The sequence below is a fragment of the Lemur catta genome, chromosome 7, assembly GCF_020740605.2.
Source record: "Lemur catta isolate mLemCat1 chromosome 7, mLemCat1.pri, whole genome shotgun sequence".
Taxonomy (NCBI): Eukaryota; Metazoa; Chordata; class Mammalia; order Primates; family Lemuridae; genus Lemur; species Lemur catta.
In genome coordinates this window covers 57384096-57404500 of record NC_059134.1, presented here as the reverse complement: position 1 = coordinate 57404500, position 20405 = coordinate 57384096, and the positions used below count along the sequence as shown (strand labels likewise).

Sequence of the window (20405 nt, the reverse complement as noted above, 5' to 3'; positions counted from 1 at the left end):
ACAAGTTCAAGACTAGCATGGGCAACATAGTGAGACCCCATCTCTACCAAAAAAAAAAATGACGAATGATGCTGGGACAACTGGATACGCACATGCAAAAGAATGAAGTTAGACCTCCTATCTCACACCATGTACAAAAATTAACTCAAATGGACCAAAGACCTAAATGTAAAAGCTACAACTGAAAAACTCTTAGAAGAAAACATAAAGCCAGGTACGGTGGCTCACACCTGTAATCTTAGCACTTTGGGAGGCAGAGACAGGAGGATTGCTTGAGGCCAGGAGTTCAAGACCAACCTGAGCAAGAGGGAGACCCTATCTCTACAACAAATTGGAAAATCAGTCAGGCTTAAGGGTGTATGCCTGTTGTCCCAGCTACTTGGGGGGCTGAGGCAGGAGGATCACTTGAGCCCAGGAGTTTGAGGTTGCAGTGAGTTATGATCATGCCACTGTACTCTAGCCTGGGCAACAGACAAGACCTTGTCTCAAAAAAAAAAAAGTTTTTTGGGAGAAGAAAACATAAGTATAAATCTTCATGACCTTGGATTAGGCAATGGTTTCTTAGATATGACAACAAAAGCACGAGCAAATGAAGAAAAAGCAGATAAAATTTAAAAACATGTGTGCTTCAAAGATCACTATCAAGAAAATGAAAAGACAACCCATAGAATGGAGAAAATATTTTCAAATCGTGTATCTGGTAAGGGTCTAGTATCCAGGATGTATAAAGAACTATTCCAACTCAACAACAAATGGGCAAATGACTCATTTAAAAATGGACAATGGATTTATTATATTTAAATAGGCATTTCTCCAAAGAAAATACACAAATGGCCAATAAACACAAGAAAAGATGTTCAATGTCATCAATCATCAGGTAAATGCAAATCAAGACTACAATGAGATACTTCCCATCCACTAAGACACTAAGGTGGCTGTAATCAAAGAGAACAATAACAAGTGCTGACAAGAATATGGAGACACTGGAACCCTTACACATTGCTGGTGGGAATGTAAAGTGGTGCAGCAACTTTGGAAAACAATCTAGCATTTCTCTAAAAGTTAAATATAGCGTTAACTTGTGACCCATCAAGTCCACTCTTAGGTATATACCCAAGAGAACTGAAAACATGTCCACATAAAAACTTACACATGTTTGCAGCAGCATTTTTCAAAATAGCCATAAAGAGTGGGAAAAAACCCAAATGTCCACCCACTGATGAATGTATTTTTTAATGTGGTATATACATACAATGGGATATTATTCAGCCATAAAATGGGATGGAGTACTGATTCATGCTACAACACAGATGGACCTTGAAAACATTACGCTAAGTAAATTAAGCCAGACACAAAAGGCCACATATTGTACAATTCCATTTACATGAAATGTTCCGAGTAGGCAAATTGATAGAGATAGAAAGTAGATTAGTGGTTGCCAGGTGTTGGTGGGAGGATGAGACAGGGAGTGATTTCACTTATACTTCTGTTGGTTGTCAGGAGCAACAGGCATTGGACTTACAAAATGCTTCATAGGGTCAGGGACACAGCCACCATCAGACCGAGCCAAGAATACAGCCGATATACCCCAAACAGACCTCTGCTCAACTCGGACCAGTGGCTGTCCCATTCATCATTCACTTTCCCACCAAACATGCACACAGCACCCCCCCCCCAGTGCCAGTGGCCCCCCCCTGTGGGCACTAACATGAGCAATCCACAGTCCCTGCTGATGAAAGACCACAGCATAGCCAAGTTAGAGAAACCCACCAAGAATGATGGCCACCATACGTTAAGCTTCCCCTATGAACCAGGCACTGTGCTAAGCATTTTATTAATACATACGTTATTATATTATTCCATCTAACTATTCCAATTTTTCAGAGGAGAAACCCAGACTCTGAGACTGTACATAACTTGTCCAGAGTCCCAAAGCCAGTATCAGAAAACTCATATAGGAGAAACCCCATGAATGGTCTACCTATGGGAAACCATTTAGACAAAACACATCTTAGTATCAGAAAGCTCATCCTGCTTTCTGTGGATTCACTACAAGTGAATTGAGAGAACACTAGTAACAATTCATTCCTTTGTGAGTGTCAGAAAATTCATGTTAGAAAAAAATGTTATGAATGCAGTGAATGTGGGAAGATGTTCAGATATTTACTCAATCTTTAGTCAACATAAGAGAACTCATCCAAGGCCGGGCGTGGTGGCTCATGCCTGTAATCCTAGCACTCTGGGAGGCCAAGGCGGGAGGATCGCTCGAGGTCAGGAGTTCGAGACCAGCTTGAGCAAGAGCATGACCCTGTCTCTACTAAAAATAGAAAGAAATGATCTGGACAGCTAAAAATATATATAGAAAAAAATTAGCCAGGCATGGTGGCGCATGCCTGTAGTCCCAGCTACTCGGGAGGCTGAGGCAGAAGGATTGCTTGAGCCCAGGAGTTTGAGGTTGCTGTGAGCTTGATGCCATGGCACTCTAGCTCGGGCAACAGAGCGAGACTCTGTCTCAAAAAAAAAAAAAAAAAAAAAGAAAAAAAGAAAAAAAAAGAAAAATCAGCTGGGCATCATGGTGCGTGCCTGTAGTCCCAGCTACTCGGGAGGCTGAGGCAGGAGGATCCCTTGAGCCCAGGAGTTTGAGGTTGCAGTGGGCTATGATAATGCCACTGCACTCTACCCAGGGTGCCAGAGTAAGACTGTCAGAAAAAAAAAGAAAAAAGAAAAGAAAAGAAAACTTATCCAGGAGAGAATCCAGGTGCCAGTTACTGCTCCAAGTATGTCACAAATATTAACTCATTTATTCTTCCAACAACCCTGTAAGGAGTACCACTATCATCCCATTTCTTGTTTTGTTTTGTTTTTTTTCAGAGGCCATGCTAATCTTCTCTGTATCATCCCAATTTTGGTATATGTGCTGCCGAAGCAAGCACTATCATCTCATTTCACAGATGAAAAAACTGAGGCTCAGGGAGGTTAAGTGATTTGCCCGGGGTCACACAGCGAGTAAGGGGCAGAGCTAGATATTGGAGCCCAGGCAGTCTGGCTCCAGAGAGCATGCTTTTTACCACTCCCAATATTGCCAGAGAGGTAGGACTGTGAGGTTCTGTCTGGGAAGTTGAGAAAGGCTTCAAGGAAGGAGGCAGCAATGAGGAGGATTGTGAAGAATGCACAGAAGTGCGGAAGAGGTGCAGCCAGAAGCCTGGAGAGGGCAATTGCATCCACTGGGAGCTGGGGAGATAGCAAGCGGCCCGGTGTGGCTGCAGTGTGTCCCGAGTGCCCGGGAGGAGCACGAGGTGGGAGGCTGGGTTAGAGAATGGTCCACTTGCTCTCCCAGAGAGTCACGGAGTGCCTCTATGTGTGGGTCCCGGGCTAGGAGACTTGAGGATGCTGTGAAGGGCCTTGAATGCCAGGCTAAGGAACTTGGCCCATATCCAGAAGGCAATAGGGAGCCACGGGCATTTGGTGGGGAGACAGGATGACTGGCCAGGACTGTATTTTGGACACAGAGATGCCCTCAACCCCATAACTTTCCCCCATCTCTGCCCCTGATAGCAGTCATGGCTCAGCTGTGTCGGGTGGGGACCAGGCAGGGGGCCTTCACTCTCAGACACAGCCACTCTACATTCTGACCTACTTTCTGGGTGTGAGAACAGCCGTCAAGGAGCAAGGAGGTGTAAGGAGCAGGTGGCAATGGCTACAAAGAGGTTCCCAGGGCCCTTATTCTCCCTGGTAGCAGAGTTATTTGTGTACAGGCGTGTCTGCTCTGCCAGAATTTCACAGCCCTCCTGTGTCAGAGCGCTGCCTGCCTGTTTACCCGCCATCAGTGCACCTGCTTCTCAGGACAGCCCAGGAGGGGGACGGAGGCAGGAAGGCAGGAAATGTCACCCCTTTTCGCAGATTTCTGGAGCCTGGGGAGCCTGAGGGACCACGCACAACCTGTTTCATTTCCCAGACGGAGCACTCAAAGCCCAAGGGAAAGAAGAGTCTTGCCAGGGTCAAGAAACTCAGGCTCAGAGAGATCTGCCATGTGCCCAGAGTCACACTGGAATGATGCTCCCGACCCCTGTCACATCCCTGCCCCTAATCCACCATGGCTCCCTTGGGCCTCTGCACAGCTCCCTGGGCACAGGGTGGTGTCTGGAAGGCCCGAAGGGTTGGGGACAGTGCCGGGGGGTGGGGCGGGCGGTCTGGCAAGTCAGGCTCCTGCACTCCAGACTTCCCATAGGCTTCCAGGCAGACAACAATTCCCCAAGCCTCCTGTCCGCGTTCACGCATTCACTTTTCTGGCCACGACCCACAGCTGTGAAAGTTTTTGCAGGTGCAGAGTGAAGAAAGAGGGGAGCCTCCAGTGGCCATGGCAGAGGGTAGAGTTTCTTAAAGAAACTTGGCCCACTTTCTGTTAACCATGAAACTAGGATCTGAATTATCAAAGGTTAGTAAAAATCTCCCTTAGCAGGTACAGAAGCTGAAGCTAGCAGACCCCGCCTGACTCTGGGGTGACCTCAGGCCAGTGTCACGTGCTCTCTGAGGCTCATTTTCCCTTGTCTAGAGAACAGGGTAACCCACCCCAAAGGCTGGGGCTCCACGCAAAGACCTGGCACCTAGTCAGGGGTCAATACAGGGAGGCTGACACTGTTGACACCATAATTATCACCAGCGCCATTGCCCTGGTCAGTGCTCTGCCCCGCCCCATACTCGAGAGTTCTTGCCCAAATGTCCCTCAGGCCTTCTCGCCTGGAAGGAGATGGGTATGCTACCCCGACCGGAGCCAGAAATTTTTCTAGCTGTCTGTCTCCCTCCCAGTCCCAGATGGAAAACAGTTTATGATGTTTTTTTCCCAGTTTAAACCTCCACATTCCAGAACCCTCAGAGACAAGCCCTGCTCCTCCCTCTTCCTGTACCACCCTTCCCATCAGTTCTCCCAGCTGCAGTCCTCCCCGGCCCGCACAGCCTTCCCAGCGTCCCCGCATCCGAGAAGCCTTCCCTGACTGCTTTGGCTTAACGTGCTCCTGCCCCGACGCCTCCGCCCTCCCCCACCCCTTCCCTTCCATTCCTCTTTCCTATTTCCCTGCTGTCATTTCTTCCTTTCATCTTTCAGACCTCCGGGCCTGGCACTGTTCTGACCTGCAGGAGATCCAGGGCCCTGTGCCCTGTCCCCAGAGCATTCACACTCTGCAGCGAGAGACAGACACACCACAAATAAACAACCCCCCTCCAAAGCACAGTGGGAGGAGGAGGGAGGTGCACCTATGATGTGCCCAGCTCAGCTCCAGGCCCACCTCAGGCACCCAGCACACATTCTCACCTTTCCCTCCCTATCCCCACTGTCCCCCCAGCGTCCACACAGGGCCTGCACATGGCCACTGCCTAGCGACACCGTGGAACTGAAATGACGGCACACCCCGGAGAGCAGGAACTGCGTCTTCCTCCAGTCATTTCTTTTTCCTTGATACAACATCAGGCGCTTAATAAAGATTCTGAATGAGCAAACAAATGAACAAACAAGAGCCAAGCCCCGAGCAGGGGAAAACAGGCCCCGGGCCAAGCAGCATGTCGGAGGCAGCAGCCTCGCCAGCAGGACGGGACACGGCCGCGCGGCCGGCGGGAGCCCGTGAGACACAGGGCGCCCCAGACAGGAGACGCTCTGCTACTTTCCCAGCAGGAAGATTTTATGTAGAGGGTTTTTTGTCTTCTTTGTTTTGGGTTTGTTTTTTCTTTTTACCAATTTAAACGTACAAACTTTTAGGCATATAGAGTAACATTTTATGTTAAAATAATATATTAATTCAGAAACATCATTGTCTTCCCATTCTCACATTTCATAAAATGTCACAATAGATCCAGTATGGTGCCACACCTCTGACTTTGTGTCAGCCACTCTGTGGGTCAGTCAGGGACTCTGTAGGGACCAAAATCTAACTTTCCCGAGAAAGAATTTTTGGGGAAAAAACCCAGGCCTATATTTCTCCAGATACAGTGCCCAGGGTGTGCTGGAGCTGCCTTATGAGTTTAGACTCATAAGAGTGACTGTCGCATTTTTCGGAATTTTGTGAGCTAGTTACTAAACACAACCACTACAAGTGGTTCTCAACTTGGGGTGAATTTGCACCCCAGGCGACACTTGGCAATGTCTGGAGACATTATAGGCTGTCACAATTTGGGGGAGGGAAGTTACAGGCATCGAGTAGGTGGAGGCCAGGGACACTGCTTGCATAATGCACAGGTCAGTACCCCAAGCCCCAGCAAAAGTCTCCAGCCCAGAATGTTAACAGTGCTGATGCTGAGAACCCCCAACATAAACTTATAATTAAATAAATTATATGAAAAACAAAAGGAATACATACTCAAAATTTACCACTTACTAAGTATTTCACTACTATGCTCATGAGGTTATTTATGTCTACTGTATATTCATGTCTACCTTACAGTGGGAATACCATATAATGGTGTCTGCTGTTCATCTCTTCCTAATTCCACGTACAATGACATCACGTTGGTACTGTGACGTTGTGGTGGGAGAATTTACACCACAGAAATTGGCAAATGCTACAATCCCACCCCCTTCCTTTTTTTCTGGAGGCCCAGTTGTTACCAGTGCACAACTGGGTGTAATCCTAGTAGAGAGGGGAAATTCACAGCCTGGTGCATCCTTCCCAGTTTCCAGCCAAGGAGATGGCTCAGCATCAGCCTACCATATGGAACACAGACCTGAATGTGGCCACATGCACATACTCTACACACCACACACGTGCACACACATGCACAAATACTAAAACACCCCATATACACACATGCATCACACATCCCACACACATACACCATACACACTCCCACAGTAGCCCTCTAGCCAGCAGAGGAATAATTTGAATAATGAGAAAAATAAGCAAAAGAATGACAATCTGAGCCCAGAAGTTTGAGGCTGCAGTGAGCTATGATGGTGTCACTACACTCTAGCCTGGGCAACAGAGCAAGACCCTGTCTCAAAAAAAAAAAAAAAAAGGAAAAAGAGAATCTGACTAACCACATTGTTTGATGTCTGAGCATCTTCACCTCTATTCCCTCCTCATCCTCTGTGGTCCACCCTTCCCCACACACCCCACATCCAGCCTGCTAGGGTGAAGTTCGCAATACCACTCTCCCCCGACCAAGGAGCGCCCAACCCAGTGACCCCATTTCAGTCCTGCTGGAGGCCCTGGCTGTGTGGTCCCCATCCCTGCTCTGTGCCCAGCTCTCAGTAGGCTCCAGGGCTGCGTCTGGCCTCCGCCCCTCCCCGGAGCCCAGGACAAGCAGTTCCCTGGGTGACTCCACCCACCTGACCACTTTAGCTGCCACCAGATGCTGGCAGCTCCAGACCTCCATCTCCAGCCAGACCCTCTCTGACCCCACACCCACCAGCCTTGGGACATCTCTACGTGGATGTCCCCCAACTCCTCAGACAAGTCCCAAACAGACTCACATACACACACTGTTCCTCCCCTATGTTCCACCCCTGCTCAGCCCAGAGGCTGGTGCACAGGAAGAGCTCAATCCCCTAAAGAGAGGAAAAACAAACTTCCCGGTGAAGCAGATGGGAAGTCTTACCCCATTGTACAGATGAGAGCCCTGAGAGTCGCGGAGTTAAGGGGCTGGCCCAGGAGCAGCAGCAGAGGCAACGGCCTGTGGGGGCAGAGGGAGGCCTGGGAGAGCCGGAGCTGGGGGCCGCAGGCAGCAGCAGCCAGGCCAGGGCAAGCCCGGCAGGATCGGCCTCCCCAGTCCCGAGTAGGGGGCTCGTTACAAAGAAGAGGAAAAGGCGTTCCTGATACGCGTCCTGTTTCCTCTCCTCCTGCAGGCTTCTCAGGCCATGGAGGGCGGATGTCCCTGGGCTGCAGCACTCTGCCTCTGCCCCGACAGGCAGAGGGTGAGGGTCTCCCTGGATCCCTTTCTGTGCCAGCAGTCCAACCCTCATGGAGACAGGGGCTAGCTGGAGTGACCCCTCATGGTTTCCTTCCTAGCCTTATCCCTGGAGGGTACTGGTCACAGCTAGACACTTTCTGTGTATCAGAGGTCCCACAAAGGCACCTCCACCGGGAAGCCTTCCATGTCACCTCACTTGCTATAGGAGCCCGTCCACAGTCTCTGCCTTCCCTTCCCCACAGCAGCCAAGTCCATGACTCTGCCCAGCTCGCTCTGTGGTTATTGCCTGTGGGACCTGGGCTCCCCACGAATCAGGAAGTGGAGGGGGTCCCCAAAGGCAGAGGCCATCAGATAGGGTTTCTTGAGTGAGAGGACAAGGTGAGCCTTCCCCGTCAGACAGGTGTCCTTCCTGAGGGTGGAGGTCAGGCCTCCTCTGTCAAACAGGGATGTCTCTGAGGGCAGGGGCCACGACGCCTCCATCAGATTGGAGGCTCCTACAGGATGAAGGTCATGCCTCCTTCCTCAGACAAGGAGCTGCAGAGGGCAAAAATGTTCCCTCTGTAACATAGGGAGTCCCAGGGAACAGAAGCCATGTTCCCCGTATCAGAGAAGCGTCTCTTTCTGGAAGGCAGGGCCATGCCTCCTCCATCAGACCAGGAGCTCCCAGAGGGCACAGTCCCCATCTGCTGCCCCCACAGCAGTTCCCAGAACAGATTTCAGCTCAGTCTGAAACACAGAAGGGCTTCCCTCTGGGGCAGAGCTGGGGCAGAGTCTCACACACGCCTTCCCTTGCCCAGGGTCCATGCCAGCTTCCCACTCATGCCCTCCAGTTAGCTAAAGCCACCACGCCATACTTAAGACAGCCATGTGTCTGGGCAGAGGCTAGCGACCTCTGGAGAGATGGCAATGGGGCAACTGAGGGATTCCTGACAAGAGGACACCCAGGACAGGACAGGCACCTGCTCTGGCTAGATGTGACCAGGTGTGTGTCCTGGATGGGTCCCTACTCCTGGCTCTGCCACTAACTGGGCAAACCTCTTCCTCCTCCCCATTGCCAAACTCCATGAGCACCCACCTCTGGCTAAAGTGGCATGAAGCAGCAGGAAGAGAGGCTGGAATGCCCTTCCTAGGACCCTGGTCAGAACGACACTGGCCTTCCCTGGGTGCCTGTCCCTGAGCCTGATCCAAGCAGCCTCCACAGTCGTCTTCCCTACTCACGCCAGCTCCAGGGAGCTGCTATTAGTTAGCATCGATCCACAAAGTGCTTTGCCGACACTTTATGAGCTCAGCCTCACCAGAGGCCCCAGGGACTGGGAGCAAGAGGCAGAAACAAGGCCTGTGAGTCCAGGGCACGGGGTACAGCCAGGGAGCCGCTGAGCCAGCCTTTGAAATCAGGCCCAAGGCCAAGGCCCAAACAAGCCCAGAGCCAGCACTAGGTAAATGTTAGCTGAATGTATGTTAACAAAAAAGCAACCTGACTAGATATTGGTAACAATCCATATATATTTTCTTTTTTGTGTGTGTGATTATTTATTTAATTTCTTTTTCAAGATGGGGTCTCACTATATTGCCCAGGCTGGCCTCAAATACCTAGGTTCAAGCAATCCTCCCACCTCAGCCTCCCGAGTAGCTGGGACTACAGGCACATGCCACCACGCCTGGCTCAGGTATATGTTCCTATTAAGAAATTATTATTATTATTTATAACTGATAGTTCAGTGTTTACTACAAGCCGGACACTATTCTAGACACTATATTAACTCAGTAATACTCACAAGAACCCTGTAAAGTAGATACTCTTATTATCCCCACTTGAAACTGAGACACAAATAGGTTAAATAATTTGCCCAAAGTCACAGAACAGGAAATAAAATATGGAAGCAACTCAAACCATCTGCTTGATAAATTAAGAAGTAAAGACATAATAACAATGCTTCTGAATTTTAAAAGAATTAGATGGGTTTTTGAAAGATACAATTTATCCTAAGTGTGTTCCAAACCAAACACATTCATTATTGGACATCCTGTGGTCTGGTGTAGGATGTAAGAGGGTCTCCGAAAGAGTAGTATTACAAATGTAAAACACATGCTGATCTTAAAGTCATAGTTATCCTTTTCAAACTTTTGACTGAGTAATTTTATTATTAGTAAAATTTAGAAAACATAAAGCCCCATAATAACAATCATTTCAAGATTTACCATTTGTTAATTTGTCAAGTGTTAGGTACTTTACATATTTATCATGTTAAATCTTGAGGACAATTCAAGGAGAAAACGGCATTAATCCCACTTTGTAAAAGTGGAAACTGGAGCCCAGAGAGGGGACAAGATAAGCCCCTAGTCACCCAGCTCGTAGGAGGCAATGCCAGCCTGTTGGCCCCAAAGCCCTGCCCCTTCCCTGCCCACACGGCTCCCTGTGCTCTCAGAAGGTGGCCTGGGGAGGCCAGAGCCCCACAAAGGGGGCAGGGGCATCAGAGGGCTCAGTCAGCTGGCTGGTGGGCCCCACCCCGCAAGGCAGGGTCCCCCGGTGGACAGGGCTCAAGCTCTGCCTCCACCAGGAGCTTCGCCCAGACTCCGGGCTGAGGACGCCTATCTCACACCCTTCCTTGGTGGGCACGATCCATTTGGGTATTTGCACCCCCAGGATGGGAGCTTCTCTGGGGCAAGACTGTGCTTGGCACAGAGGTGTGTCATAAAGGAGTTAAGGGCACAGGCTAGGGCCTAGGCAGGCCTGCAGCTTCATGGCCGGCACTTGAGCTGTCTGGAGAGTTAAGTGAGGCCCCAGCACACAGTGGGAGCCCTGTGAGTGGCGATAATACCAACCACCACCACAACCAGGCAGACTCGCCGGGTGGCCTGGGCAGGTCCCTGTCCTCGGCTTCAGTTGGCTCACGGGCTCTCAGTGGGGTTCACGTTACCTCCCAGGAGCCTGAGCAGCTGAGAAGAGATAATGGGTATGAGCGGTTCCGAGGAGACCAGAGTGCTGAGCAGAGACAAAGGCCTGTTATTAGGACAAGGCTGAATTATCGAGCATTTTTAAGAAACGCATTTCTGTTACTTCCAAGAACACACAGGCTTGCAGATGAGGTGGGCGCAGCAAAGCCAGCCAAGAGCAGCTGTGCCTCAGTGGGGCAGTGAGCAGGGGAGGAGCGTTCTGGGGCACGTACAAACCGTTCCCCAAACCACACCCTGGGCCTTGGTAATAAACACCCCCCAAACCTACCCCTGAACCTTTCACCTGCTCCTCAAACCAGTTCCTTTCTGTGGTCTCGGGAGGGGCTGTGAGAAGCCTGCTAGGAGGACCAGTACTGGTCCCCTTCTTAGCCACCAACTTATCTGGAGTGACAGCCTCCGAACCAGCCATGCCTGCTGCAGCCTAGACACTCAGGCCAGCTGATCCACACTCCAGGGGAAGCTGCGCAAACGGAAACGGATGTGGGGAGGAGCAATTGGGAACAGGGTCTAGATGTCTCCCCTGGCACTAAGGGCTCTGTCTGCTTGGACATGGCACCTCACCTCACCTGTTCTCACCTGTGTAATAGGATGACATGACCCACCTCCAGGGCGTTGATGTCGGTACATGACTAGCACATAATTTAAGTCCAGGACAGGATAGGGTTAGTGCACCAGGAAGCACCAGGATGAACAAGGCTATCCCTGCCTTTGTGGGGCCTAAAGTTTAGGAGGGAAAGATGTAAGTAATCACACATAGGAACACAGATCAGGAAGTAGAGGAGCCTTTGACCACCATGCAATGCTGTCTCCCAACATCTATTTGGTGGCCCTAGGCACAGGGACATGGGCCTCCAAGCAGTCTGGGGTATGGTGGATGAGCTGACGGAATATGCTTCCTTAAGTCCTACACAGCCTCTCCTTTAATGCTGTCCCCTCTCAGCTCAGATTTCACCTCATCAGGAATCCGTGTGACCAACATGGCCCCCGTGGTGTCCTGGTTACCAGCAGGAGGCTGTGGCGGTGGGCATGAGCATTCGCATCACAGAAAGGGAAGGACCCCAATGGTCTGGTCACCTGCTCTTAGCTCAGACTCCTGAGAATCTCACTGAGTCGGTCATGGGGACCTGCTCAGTTCTAAGGGCTGGACTTGCATGTGGCCACCTTGCCCAGGCCAGGCCCTAGGAGGCCATCTTTCCCAGTGCCTTTGCCATACTGCGTCTGTGCTTGCACAACTGCAGTGACCTTGCACGCAGAGGGGTCTGTTAGGATGCTCTGCCCACATACGTCAGGGGAAACGGACATGCAAACCAATAACTGGCCACCAAGGGCACCCAAGAGAGGGTTATAAAGAAGGACACAGTAAGTAACCCAGGAACAGAGAGGCCCCATTCTTCCAAGGATGGACAGGGCCTGCTGAGAAAGTCTCAGAGAGCAGGTGACATCTGAGCTGGACTTGAAGAACGAGGAAGAGTCTGCCTGGTCATTAAGGTGTGGAAGAGAGAACATTAGAGCAACATGCATACGCGTGGAATTACACATCCTTATACAGCAGTGTGCACATTTCAAAATCACTCTCTCATCTGATTCTCTCAAATCCCATAATAGTGTTATTAACCGTCCCCGCTCACACAGGCAAGTTTAAAAAGTGAGGTCCAGTGAAGGCAGACGATGAGCCCGAGGGCAAAGGGTGACTGATTCTGAGTAGAGGGAGGGCAGGTGGGCTCTGGCTGGATGGTCCTCTTCTCACCGAGGGCAGGGACATTCCTGTATTCCTGTCCAGCGACAACTCCCCACTTCAGCCCTGCTGATCTGTGACACCCTCTTCTCATCCCCGACACACACACTCCTCCGGACGCCAGGGCCTGTCAGAAGGGGCCGGCCGAGAGAGGGCGGCCAGCAGAGGAACAGAGCCGCAGGGCCCCGGCCAAGGAGCTGAGGAAGAGCGAACCACTCTCGAAGGCCCAGATGGGAGGCCCTGCCCTCTTCCACCCCTCTGAGCACTGATAACCTCGACCTCTCCCATTGTAAGCCTCCAACCCAGGCCTCTCCTCTCCCCTCCTCTCCCAGCAGCAGCTGCCGCCAGCCTCTCCCCTCTCCTCCCTCCACCCTTGCCCTCCCGGGGGAGCAGTGAGCTCAGCCTTTCCCATCAGCCATCCCTGGGAATGATGGGAAATGCACGCAGGCCAGGAACTGGGAGGAGAAGGGGCGTCCCAGGGGCAGGGCTCAAGTCTGCCGCTTCCTATGACCCCCTGGCCGGCCGAGGGCACAGCTGCCTGTTTGCATGCTCCGAGGACGTGAGCTCAGACTGCTGGGGCTGGCGGGGCCTCATCTTACAGATGGGGAGACAGAGGCCCAGAGAGAGGAGGGAAAGAGGGGACTGACCGCCACGTCCCAGGCACAGCTGGAGCCTTGTCTCATGTAATCCTCACAACTGCCCTGCAAGGTATATGCACGAGGCTGAATGACGGTGCCCCAAGATGCCCACATCCTCATCCCGGAGCAGTGAATACGTTACTGCATGTGGTAGAAGGGACTCTGCAGATGTGATTTAGCTAAGGATCCTGAGATGAAGAGATGTATTGCCAGGGTGGGCCCAGTGTAATCACAAGCGTCCTTATGAGAGGGAGGCAGGAGGGTCAGAGAGGACAGGTGATGCGATGAAGAAAGCACTGAAAGACAGCCTGGGAGATGCTATGCTGGCTTTGAAGATGGAGGCCAGGAGCCAAGGAATGCAGGCAGCTTCTAGAAGCTAGCAAAGGTGAGGGAATGGATTCTCCCCTGGAGTCTCCAGAAGACACAGAGCCCTGTCAACCCATTTCAGGACATCTGACCTCCAGAATGGTAAGAAAATAAATATGTGTTGTTTTAGGCCAGGTGTGATGGGTCACACCTGGAATCCTAGCACTCTGGGAGGCTGAGGTGGAAGGATTGCTTGAGCTCAGGAGTTCGAGACCAGCCTGAGCAAGAGCGAGACCCCATCTCTACTAAAAAAAAAAAAAAAAATAGAAAGAATTAGACCAACAACTAAAAAACTAAAAATTGAAAAAATTAGCCGGCGTGGTGGCATGTGCCTATAGTCCCAGCTACTCGGGAGGCTGAGGCAGGAGGATCACTTGAGCTCAGGAGTTTGAGGTTGCTGTGAGGTAGCCTGACAGCACAGCACTGTAGCCCGGGCAATAGAGCAAGAATTTGTCTCAAAAAAAAAAAAATGTGTTGTTTTAAGCCACTAAATATGTGGTAATTTGTCACAGGAGCAATAGGAGATTAATATAGCAGGCTCTCTCATTCCCATTTTGCAGATGAGGCTCAGAGAAGGTACATGACATCCTCAGGTCCTGCATGTCCCCCTCCACACCATGCTGGCTTCCTGGGACTCTCCATGGGCTCTTAAGCCTGGGAGCCCCTCAGCCAGGGCTTCAAGGCCAGAGTCTGCTGCTGCAGGGCTGAGGCTGAGGACAGACAGGGTAGGGAACTGGAGAAGGCAAAGCTTTGTGCCCACAGGAGGTGATGGTTATAGCTGGGCCCTTCCAGAGCCGGTGGCTGAGTCCTGCCATGTCCCAACCGAGAAGCAGAGGCATGTGACCCAGAGGAAGGGCCCTGGCTATGCAACTGGGCGTGGTTGGCTGAGTGTCTCCAGGATTAACTGAGATTAGACAAAATCCTCCCCTCATCTCATTTTGATCCTGATAAAATCCCTGGGAGGAAAGCTCCTTATCCTTCTGCATCACTGGTAAGGAAAATGAGTCCCGGGGGTCAGTGACTGGCCCAAGTTCTCCCAGCTAGTGACCCGTGGAGCCTGGGTATTCATAATGAGCAACAGAACAAAAGCAGCAGAGCCAAGATTAATAGCTACTGAACACTTCTACACGCCTAGCACTGCCCTAACTGTTGCTGGCATTTTCTCAAGCATTCTAGATGCAACTCCTCTGCCTAAAAACTCTTAACTGCTCCCCACAAGTCCTGGCTACCCTGCTCCCCTTGTGGGTAAGAAAGAGGGGTCAGGGGCGAGGGATCTGCTTCAGATGGCAGAAGGCCCGGGAGGCCAGTCATCTCCTAGGTAGCAAAGGTAACAGCAGACTGGATGGGGCAGGGTGTGGGGGCACATCTCCTGGGCAGACAGGCCCCCCAGAAACACAGACGTGGGAACCTGGAGCTAAGGGAGCCTTGCAGAACATCTGGTTCCCCCGCCCCCCGAGGCTGTGCATGGTGCCACTGAGGCCCTGAAAAGGCCAGGACTTTCCCCAGGCCCCACGGTGTCACTCTGGGAGTCAGGACAGGGCAGTGGTTAAGATCCTGGGGTCTGCCACTAAAGGGCTGGGTGACCAAATCTCTCTGACCCTCATCTCTAAAATGGGAAGAACAACAGTGCCTTTCTTCCCTGGCACAGAGCCCGGTGAACAGCAGAGCCCGTGGTGGATGAAAGCCGCTCTAACCACTGAGAGAGCAGGGCCTGTACTCAGGGTGCCTGGGTCCCGGTTAGTGCTGTCTCCACCACCCCACACCGCTGGATGGGTAAGTTCACCCCCTCTAGTGAATTCTTGTAATTTTTGTTGCCTTGGCGTCTATTCTCAGTATGACAGACTTTCTCGAACCCGAAGCAGGGCACAGTCACCCTTGACAGTTTCCAGTCCTCCCTGTCCCTCAGTGAGGTCGATCCAGGTATCTGCCTTATGCAACCTCCTGCTGGTGACCACCTCCCTATGGGACAGCTGATCCAGGCCGTCTGACTCGCCCCACTGACCCCAACCCCAGCAGGGGCTGCACTGACCGCCCTCAGTCACAGGGACTCGTGCCTGCTGGCTCTAAACCCACCAATCACATTTCCCCACAGGAAACCGGCTTGGGTAACGCCCTGGACCCCAGCAAAGGCGCTGGCCCACAAGTCGCTTGCTCTCCCCTGCTCCCACCTGCTGGCTAAGCGCGAGTCCCCGGCGGCTCCTCCCTTCCCGCTGGCCCTGCGAGGCGTGCTGCCCTCTTCCCTCTGTAGGGACAGAACTGCTCCTGTCATGTCATGCGTTCTGCCGTGCCGTCTCTCTGGGTCTCACCTGACCAACACCCCCGAATCTAACTCTCCTCTGCCTCAGAGCTCTCCCAGAGAGTGGCTATCTTGTAGAAATAAACTGGACATAGGTCAGCCAAGAGCCACAGAGCATCTACCAGTATAAACAAGTTTCCTGCGAAAGGGACACCCGGTCAAACACTTAGGCGTTAGACCGTCTGTGAAAGGCACATTGGAAACACCACGGCCACCTCCCCTGGAGCCCCGTCGGGGCAGGGCTAGAGTTCATAGCCACTCTCCAGAGAGAGAACTCAAGACCAAATTAGAGGCAAACACAACACCCGCTCTCTAGGGATATAGCTGGGTGGGTTTAATTTAACCCCCAGGCTGGACCCCCAGACGGGTGGGCGCTCAGCTCTCTGTGGAGCCACCGCTTCCAGGCCCCCAACCTGGCTAGCTCTTTATCTTCTCTGATCACTTCTAGGAAAAGGGTTATCGGCCTCATTTTCCTCACAACTAAAGAAAGGGGCCAGCCCTCCCCCAAGGGAGCAAGCCTGGGCCAGAGAACTCCTGATCCCCAGCTGGGCTCCCCACTTCCAAACCGATAGAAGGGAAAGAGGAACGGGCTGTCACCGGGCACTTCCTGCGGGCGGGAGCTGCGCTGAACCTTTCATGCAATCATCCCACTTAAACTTCACAGCAGCCCAACCGGAGGGGATTGTTGGTCCCATTTTGCTGTGCAGGAAGCCGGGGTTTCCAGAGGTCAAACAACATGCTTGCGGTCCTGGCTGGCAAAGCCATACTCCTGCCCTGCTCCGGGAGGCTCTGGGTGAGCCCCATTCCCACTGTGGAGCGCTGCAGGCTTTCCAAGGGAAGGAACCCAGACCAGGGGGAGGCGGCCCCTGAGGCAGCCTCTGACCAGTCTTCAGCCCCTGTGGCCAGCTCCCCCCTCCCAGCCCCTCTCACCTCACCTCAGCCTCCCCCAAGCCTTGTAGTAATACCTGGAAATAATACATCGCAAGGCCATTGCACCCACCTGACAGCATCCCCACCCCCACGCTCAGTTCTCATCCACTTCCTCTGAGTTTTGCTCTGCAGCACTTCCTCAGAAAGCCTTTAGTGAGCCTCAGCTAGCTCAGATTCCCCATTAGACACTCCCCTGTCCTGCACTGTCCCTTGGAGCACTGTTTGCAGAGTGCATCTCTTGCCGTCCGTCTCCCTGCTCCAGACCATAAACCCCATTAAGCCAAGGACCTGTCTGTTTGGCTGCCATGGTATTCCCAGAGGTGTGCACAGTGCTGCCACCTGGCCTCAGAAGGTCACTCCACACTGGCCTATGCCAGGCCCTGCGCTAAGAGCTGTACCTGGGCATCACATTTAACCCTGGCAAGTGCTCTAGGAGGGGGAACATTGTCGCCCTGCTGTAGAGATGAGGACAGTGAGACTCAGAAAAGGAAAGTGACTTTCTGGAGGCTGCCCAGCTAACCTGGGACACAGTGGGGACTAGAGCCCAGGACTAGCTACATAATGAGTGGACCCAGTGCACAGTGAAAACGTGGGGCTCCTGTTCAGATGTCAAGATGGAGGCAAAAGAGCAACAAGCAATCAAGACGCCCTTCTGAGAGCAGCCCCCCGTATCCTGTGTCCTGTCTCCAGCTCAAAGCCAGGCTCCTTCCACTGAGATGTTCACAGGCACAGGTCCCCTAAGGCAGTGGGTCTCACGCTTGAGCCAGGGTCAGAATCACCTAAAAGGCTTGTTAAAGCCCAGCTTGTTACGGCCCGCCCGCAGAGCTCTGATTCAGGAGGTGTGATGCGGGCCTGGGAACTGGCATTTCTAATGGTTGCATTTCTAAGGGGAATTGCCAGGTAAGTTCTATTATCCTTATTATAGAAGCAACTGGAGCACATAGAAGTTAATAATTTACCAAGGGTCACAGCCAGAAAATCAAGGAGACCAGAATGGAACCTAGTTTCATCTTACATGTTGTCACAAGCCTGCTTCAACCACAGCTGGCCCTGACAGGTTCCAGTCCCATGACCTGCTTGCCCAGGGGAGCACAGCCAAAGCTCAGGGAGGACTGGAACAGCCCCAAGCCCTGGGGACCTCTTGCAAGCCCGAGAATCCTCCCCTTCCACTGCCTGCCTGCCCACCAAACCCAGGCCTGCTACACAAAGACCTGGGACAGTGGCAGGGGCTAATTGCTGGCATCATTCTGGCAGGCCAGGGTGCCCACCACCAGGTCAGGGTTTCCTCACACGTACTCTGGGTGCCAGATTGGACCACACTGTCTCAGAGTTTGCACAGGCTGTTCCTTCTGCCTGGAATGCCCTTCCCACCCTGCCTATCTGTCCAACTCTTACTCATCCTTCAAAACCTAGTTCAGCTCTACCTCCTCTGGGAAGTCCTCCCTCGGCACCTTGTCTACCCTCACAGTTCCATCATGTCATTGTCTACTTCCCTGGCTGCTCCTCCAGCCATTCAGTCCACAAATACTTATTAGGCATCTGCCCTGCCCCAGGCTCGGTGCAAGATGCTGAGGCTACAAGGCCAAGATTGAGCTCTGTCAGGCCGGGGTGTAGGTCTGCTCTATCTCTGGGAACCCCTGCTAGGAGCAGCAGGCAGAGAAAGGGCTGGTGAGGGTCTCCAGGGAGGTCCAGGGGCGTAATAGGACCTCAGCTGGGGGGCTGAAAATTTTTGAGAGCACTCAAATTCCACATTCCGGGCCACTGCCTGGGTGGAGGGGGAGCCCCTCCCAATGCCTCCAGGCCTGGAGTATAAAGATGCTTGGCAAAGCAGCATCAAGCTCCCACCGAATGCAAGGCACACTACGTGTCTCTGTACCAAGAAGCCCAGTTGGCCATGAGCGCCCCGCCCCCGCCCCCGCCCAGAAGCCAAGGCCCCAAGGGGGGAGGGATGAGGCCAGCATCCTACCCAGAGCAGGAGACAGCCCTGGAGTGGGCCTGAAGCCTCCTCCCCCAGGAGGTTTGTTTTGTTTTGTTTTGTTTTGAGACAGAGTCTCACTCTGTCTCCCTGGGTAGAGTGCAACGGCGTCATTACAGCTCACAGCAACCTCAGACTCCTGGGCTCAAGTGATCCTCCTGCCTCAGCCTCCCAAGTAGCTGGGACTACAAGTGTGTGCCATGATGCCCCGCTAATTTTTCCATTTTTAATAGAGATGGGGTCTCACTCTTGCTCAGGCTGGTCTTGAACTTCTGAGCTCAAGCGATCCTCCCGCCTCGGCCTCCCAGAGTGCTAGGATTACAGATGTGAGTCACCACGCCTGGCTGAGGTTTGGGTTTTAAACAGAGGAGGAAGGGAGGGGGTGATGTGCCCCATCCTGAAGGACTTGCCCTGCAGACCCCTCCTCTGGGCGGAAGGCATTAAGGGCGCACTGGAAAGCCACAGCCCACAGAACCCCAGGTGGGAGAAGGTGGCTGCTGCCCGCCCAAGGCAGGGAGGCTGGAGTGCGGCCAGGCTGGCAGAGGAAACATCTTGAGCGGCAAGCAGGAGGAAGGGAGGAGGTATGAGAGAGGAAAGAGCCAGACACGCAAACTCCTCCACCTCCTCCTTCCAACCAAAACAGAATCCCCAGCAGACTGAGACCTGTGCGGAAGCTGAGGCCGCTGAGGGTGTGTGGCTGGACGGTGGCCCTCGGGCTGGAGCCTCTGGAAGCTTCTGGGGGCTGGGGTATCCCCACCAGAGATGGGGAGGGGTTGGGGAGGCCCCATTAGTCATCAGGGCCTGCCTAGCTCTGCACCCACAAGGGCTACAGGCTCCAGGAGGAAGAGGATGTGGGCTCCACCTGGTAACTCCTACCGCTCCTTTGAGACCCCACCCTGGAGCCCAACTCTTCCCAAAGCCCCCAGACCTGACCTCGGCCGGCCTGGGCTCCAGCACAGGGGTTAGCAAAAACTCAAAAAATACTGTGGAGCAAAACTGATCCGATGGGAGTCCTAGTTTGGAAAGCCCAAAGTCTGCTGCCAACCAAGGAACCCAAAGGAGGGTGCGGTGGCCTGGGACCGAGGCGACTCTGGGCTTCCGGACAACCAGACGCTGGAAGCCTCTTCGTGCCCATCACAAAGCCTTCATGGGCCTTTTCCTCTGGTAGGACAGGAGGCTGGGATGAGGGGACAGAAGGAGCCATGGAGGCCCAGGAAAAGGAAGGCATCGTCTCTGCCCCCCACCCCTACCACATGCACACACACGTGCACACAGAACACTGGGGGCTGAGAGGCTTCCAGGGACCTGGTCTAGGCCTGGTTCTGTGACTTGGACAAATCCCTTGACTTCTCTGGTTCTCTGTGTCCCCTCTCCTGTACACTGGGGGCTCTCCTGTTCAGGGGGAGTAGGAATCCCCCCCCCTACTCCTGTCCCCTCCCCGCCTCTCTGTCCTCAGGCCTCCGTTCCAGTGGAGTGAGCCAGGAGGCAGGGCAGTGGTCAGGACAGTGGACAGGCAGGCTCGGAGCCCAAGGGGAGGGGGACCCCCAGAGCAACCCGTTTCCTGTCGGGGGGCCGTTCCTCTCTTTCCTCTCTCCCTGACACACAGGTCCTTGC

The 20405-nt window shown here is 52.9% G+C and overlaps 1 protein-coding gene and 1 non-coding gene across 6 annotated transcripts in view; both read right to left on the bottom strand.

The window, feature by feature from the left end:
- ARRB1 (arrestin beta 1) overlaps positions 1-20405 on the bottom strand; it is a 76239-nt gene that overhangs the window by 32815 nt on the left and 23019 nt on the right. Inside the window, exon 1 of one of the 5 annotated variants that reach the window (XM_045555460.1) lies at positions 7585-7824. The exons of the other annotated variants lie outside the window; for them this stretch is intronic. Within the exon in view, the coding sequence (XP_045411416.1) occupies positions 7585-7589 (5 nt within the window). The 5' untranslated portion in view covers positions 7590-7824. Of the gene's footprint in view, positions 1-7584; positions 7825-20405 lie in introns of those variants that run through there. 5 annotated transcript variants of the gene reach the window in all.
- On the bottom strand, positions 2832-2933 carry LOC123643086. Its single transcript, XR_006736655.1, has one exon. It is a non-coding gene; the product is annotated as a U6 spliceosomal RNA (small nuclear RNA).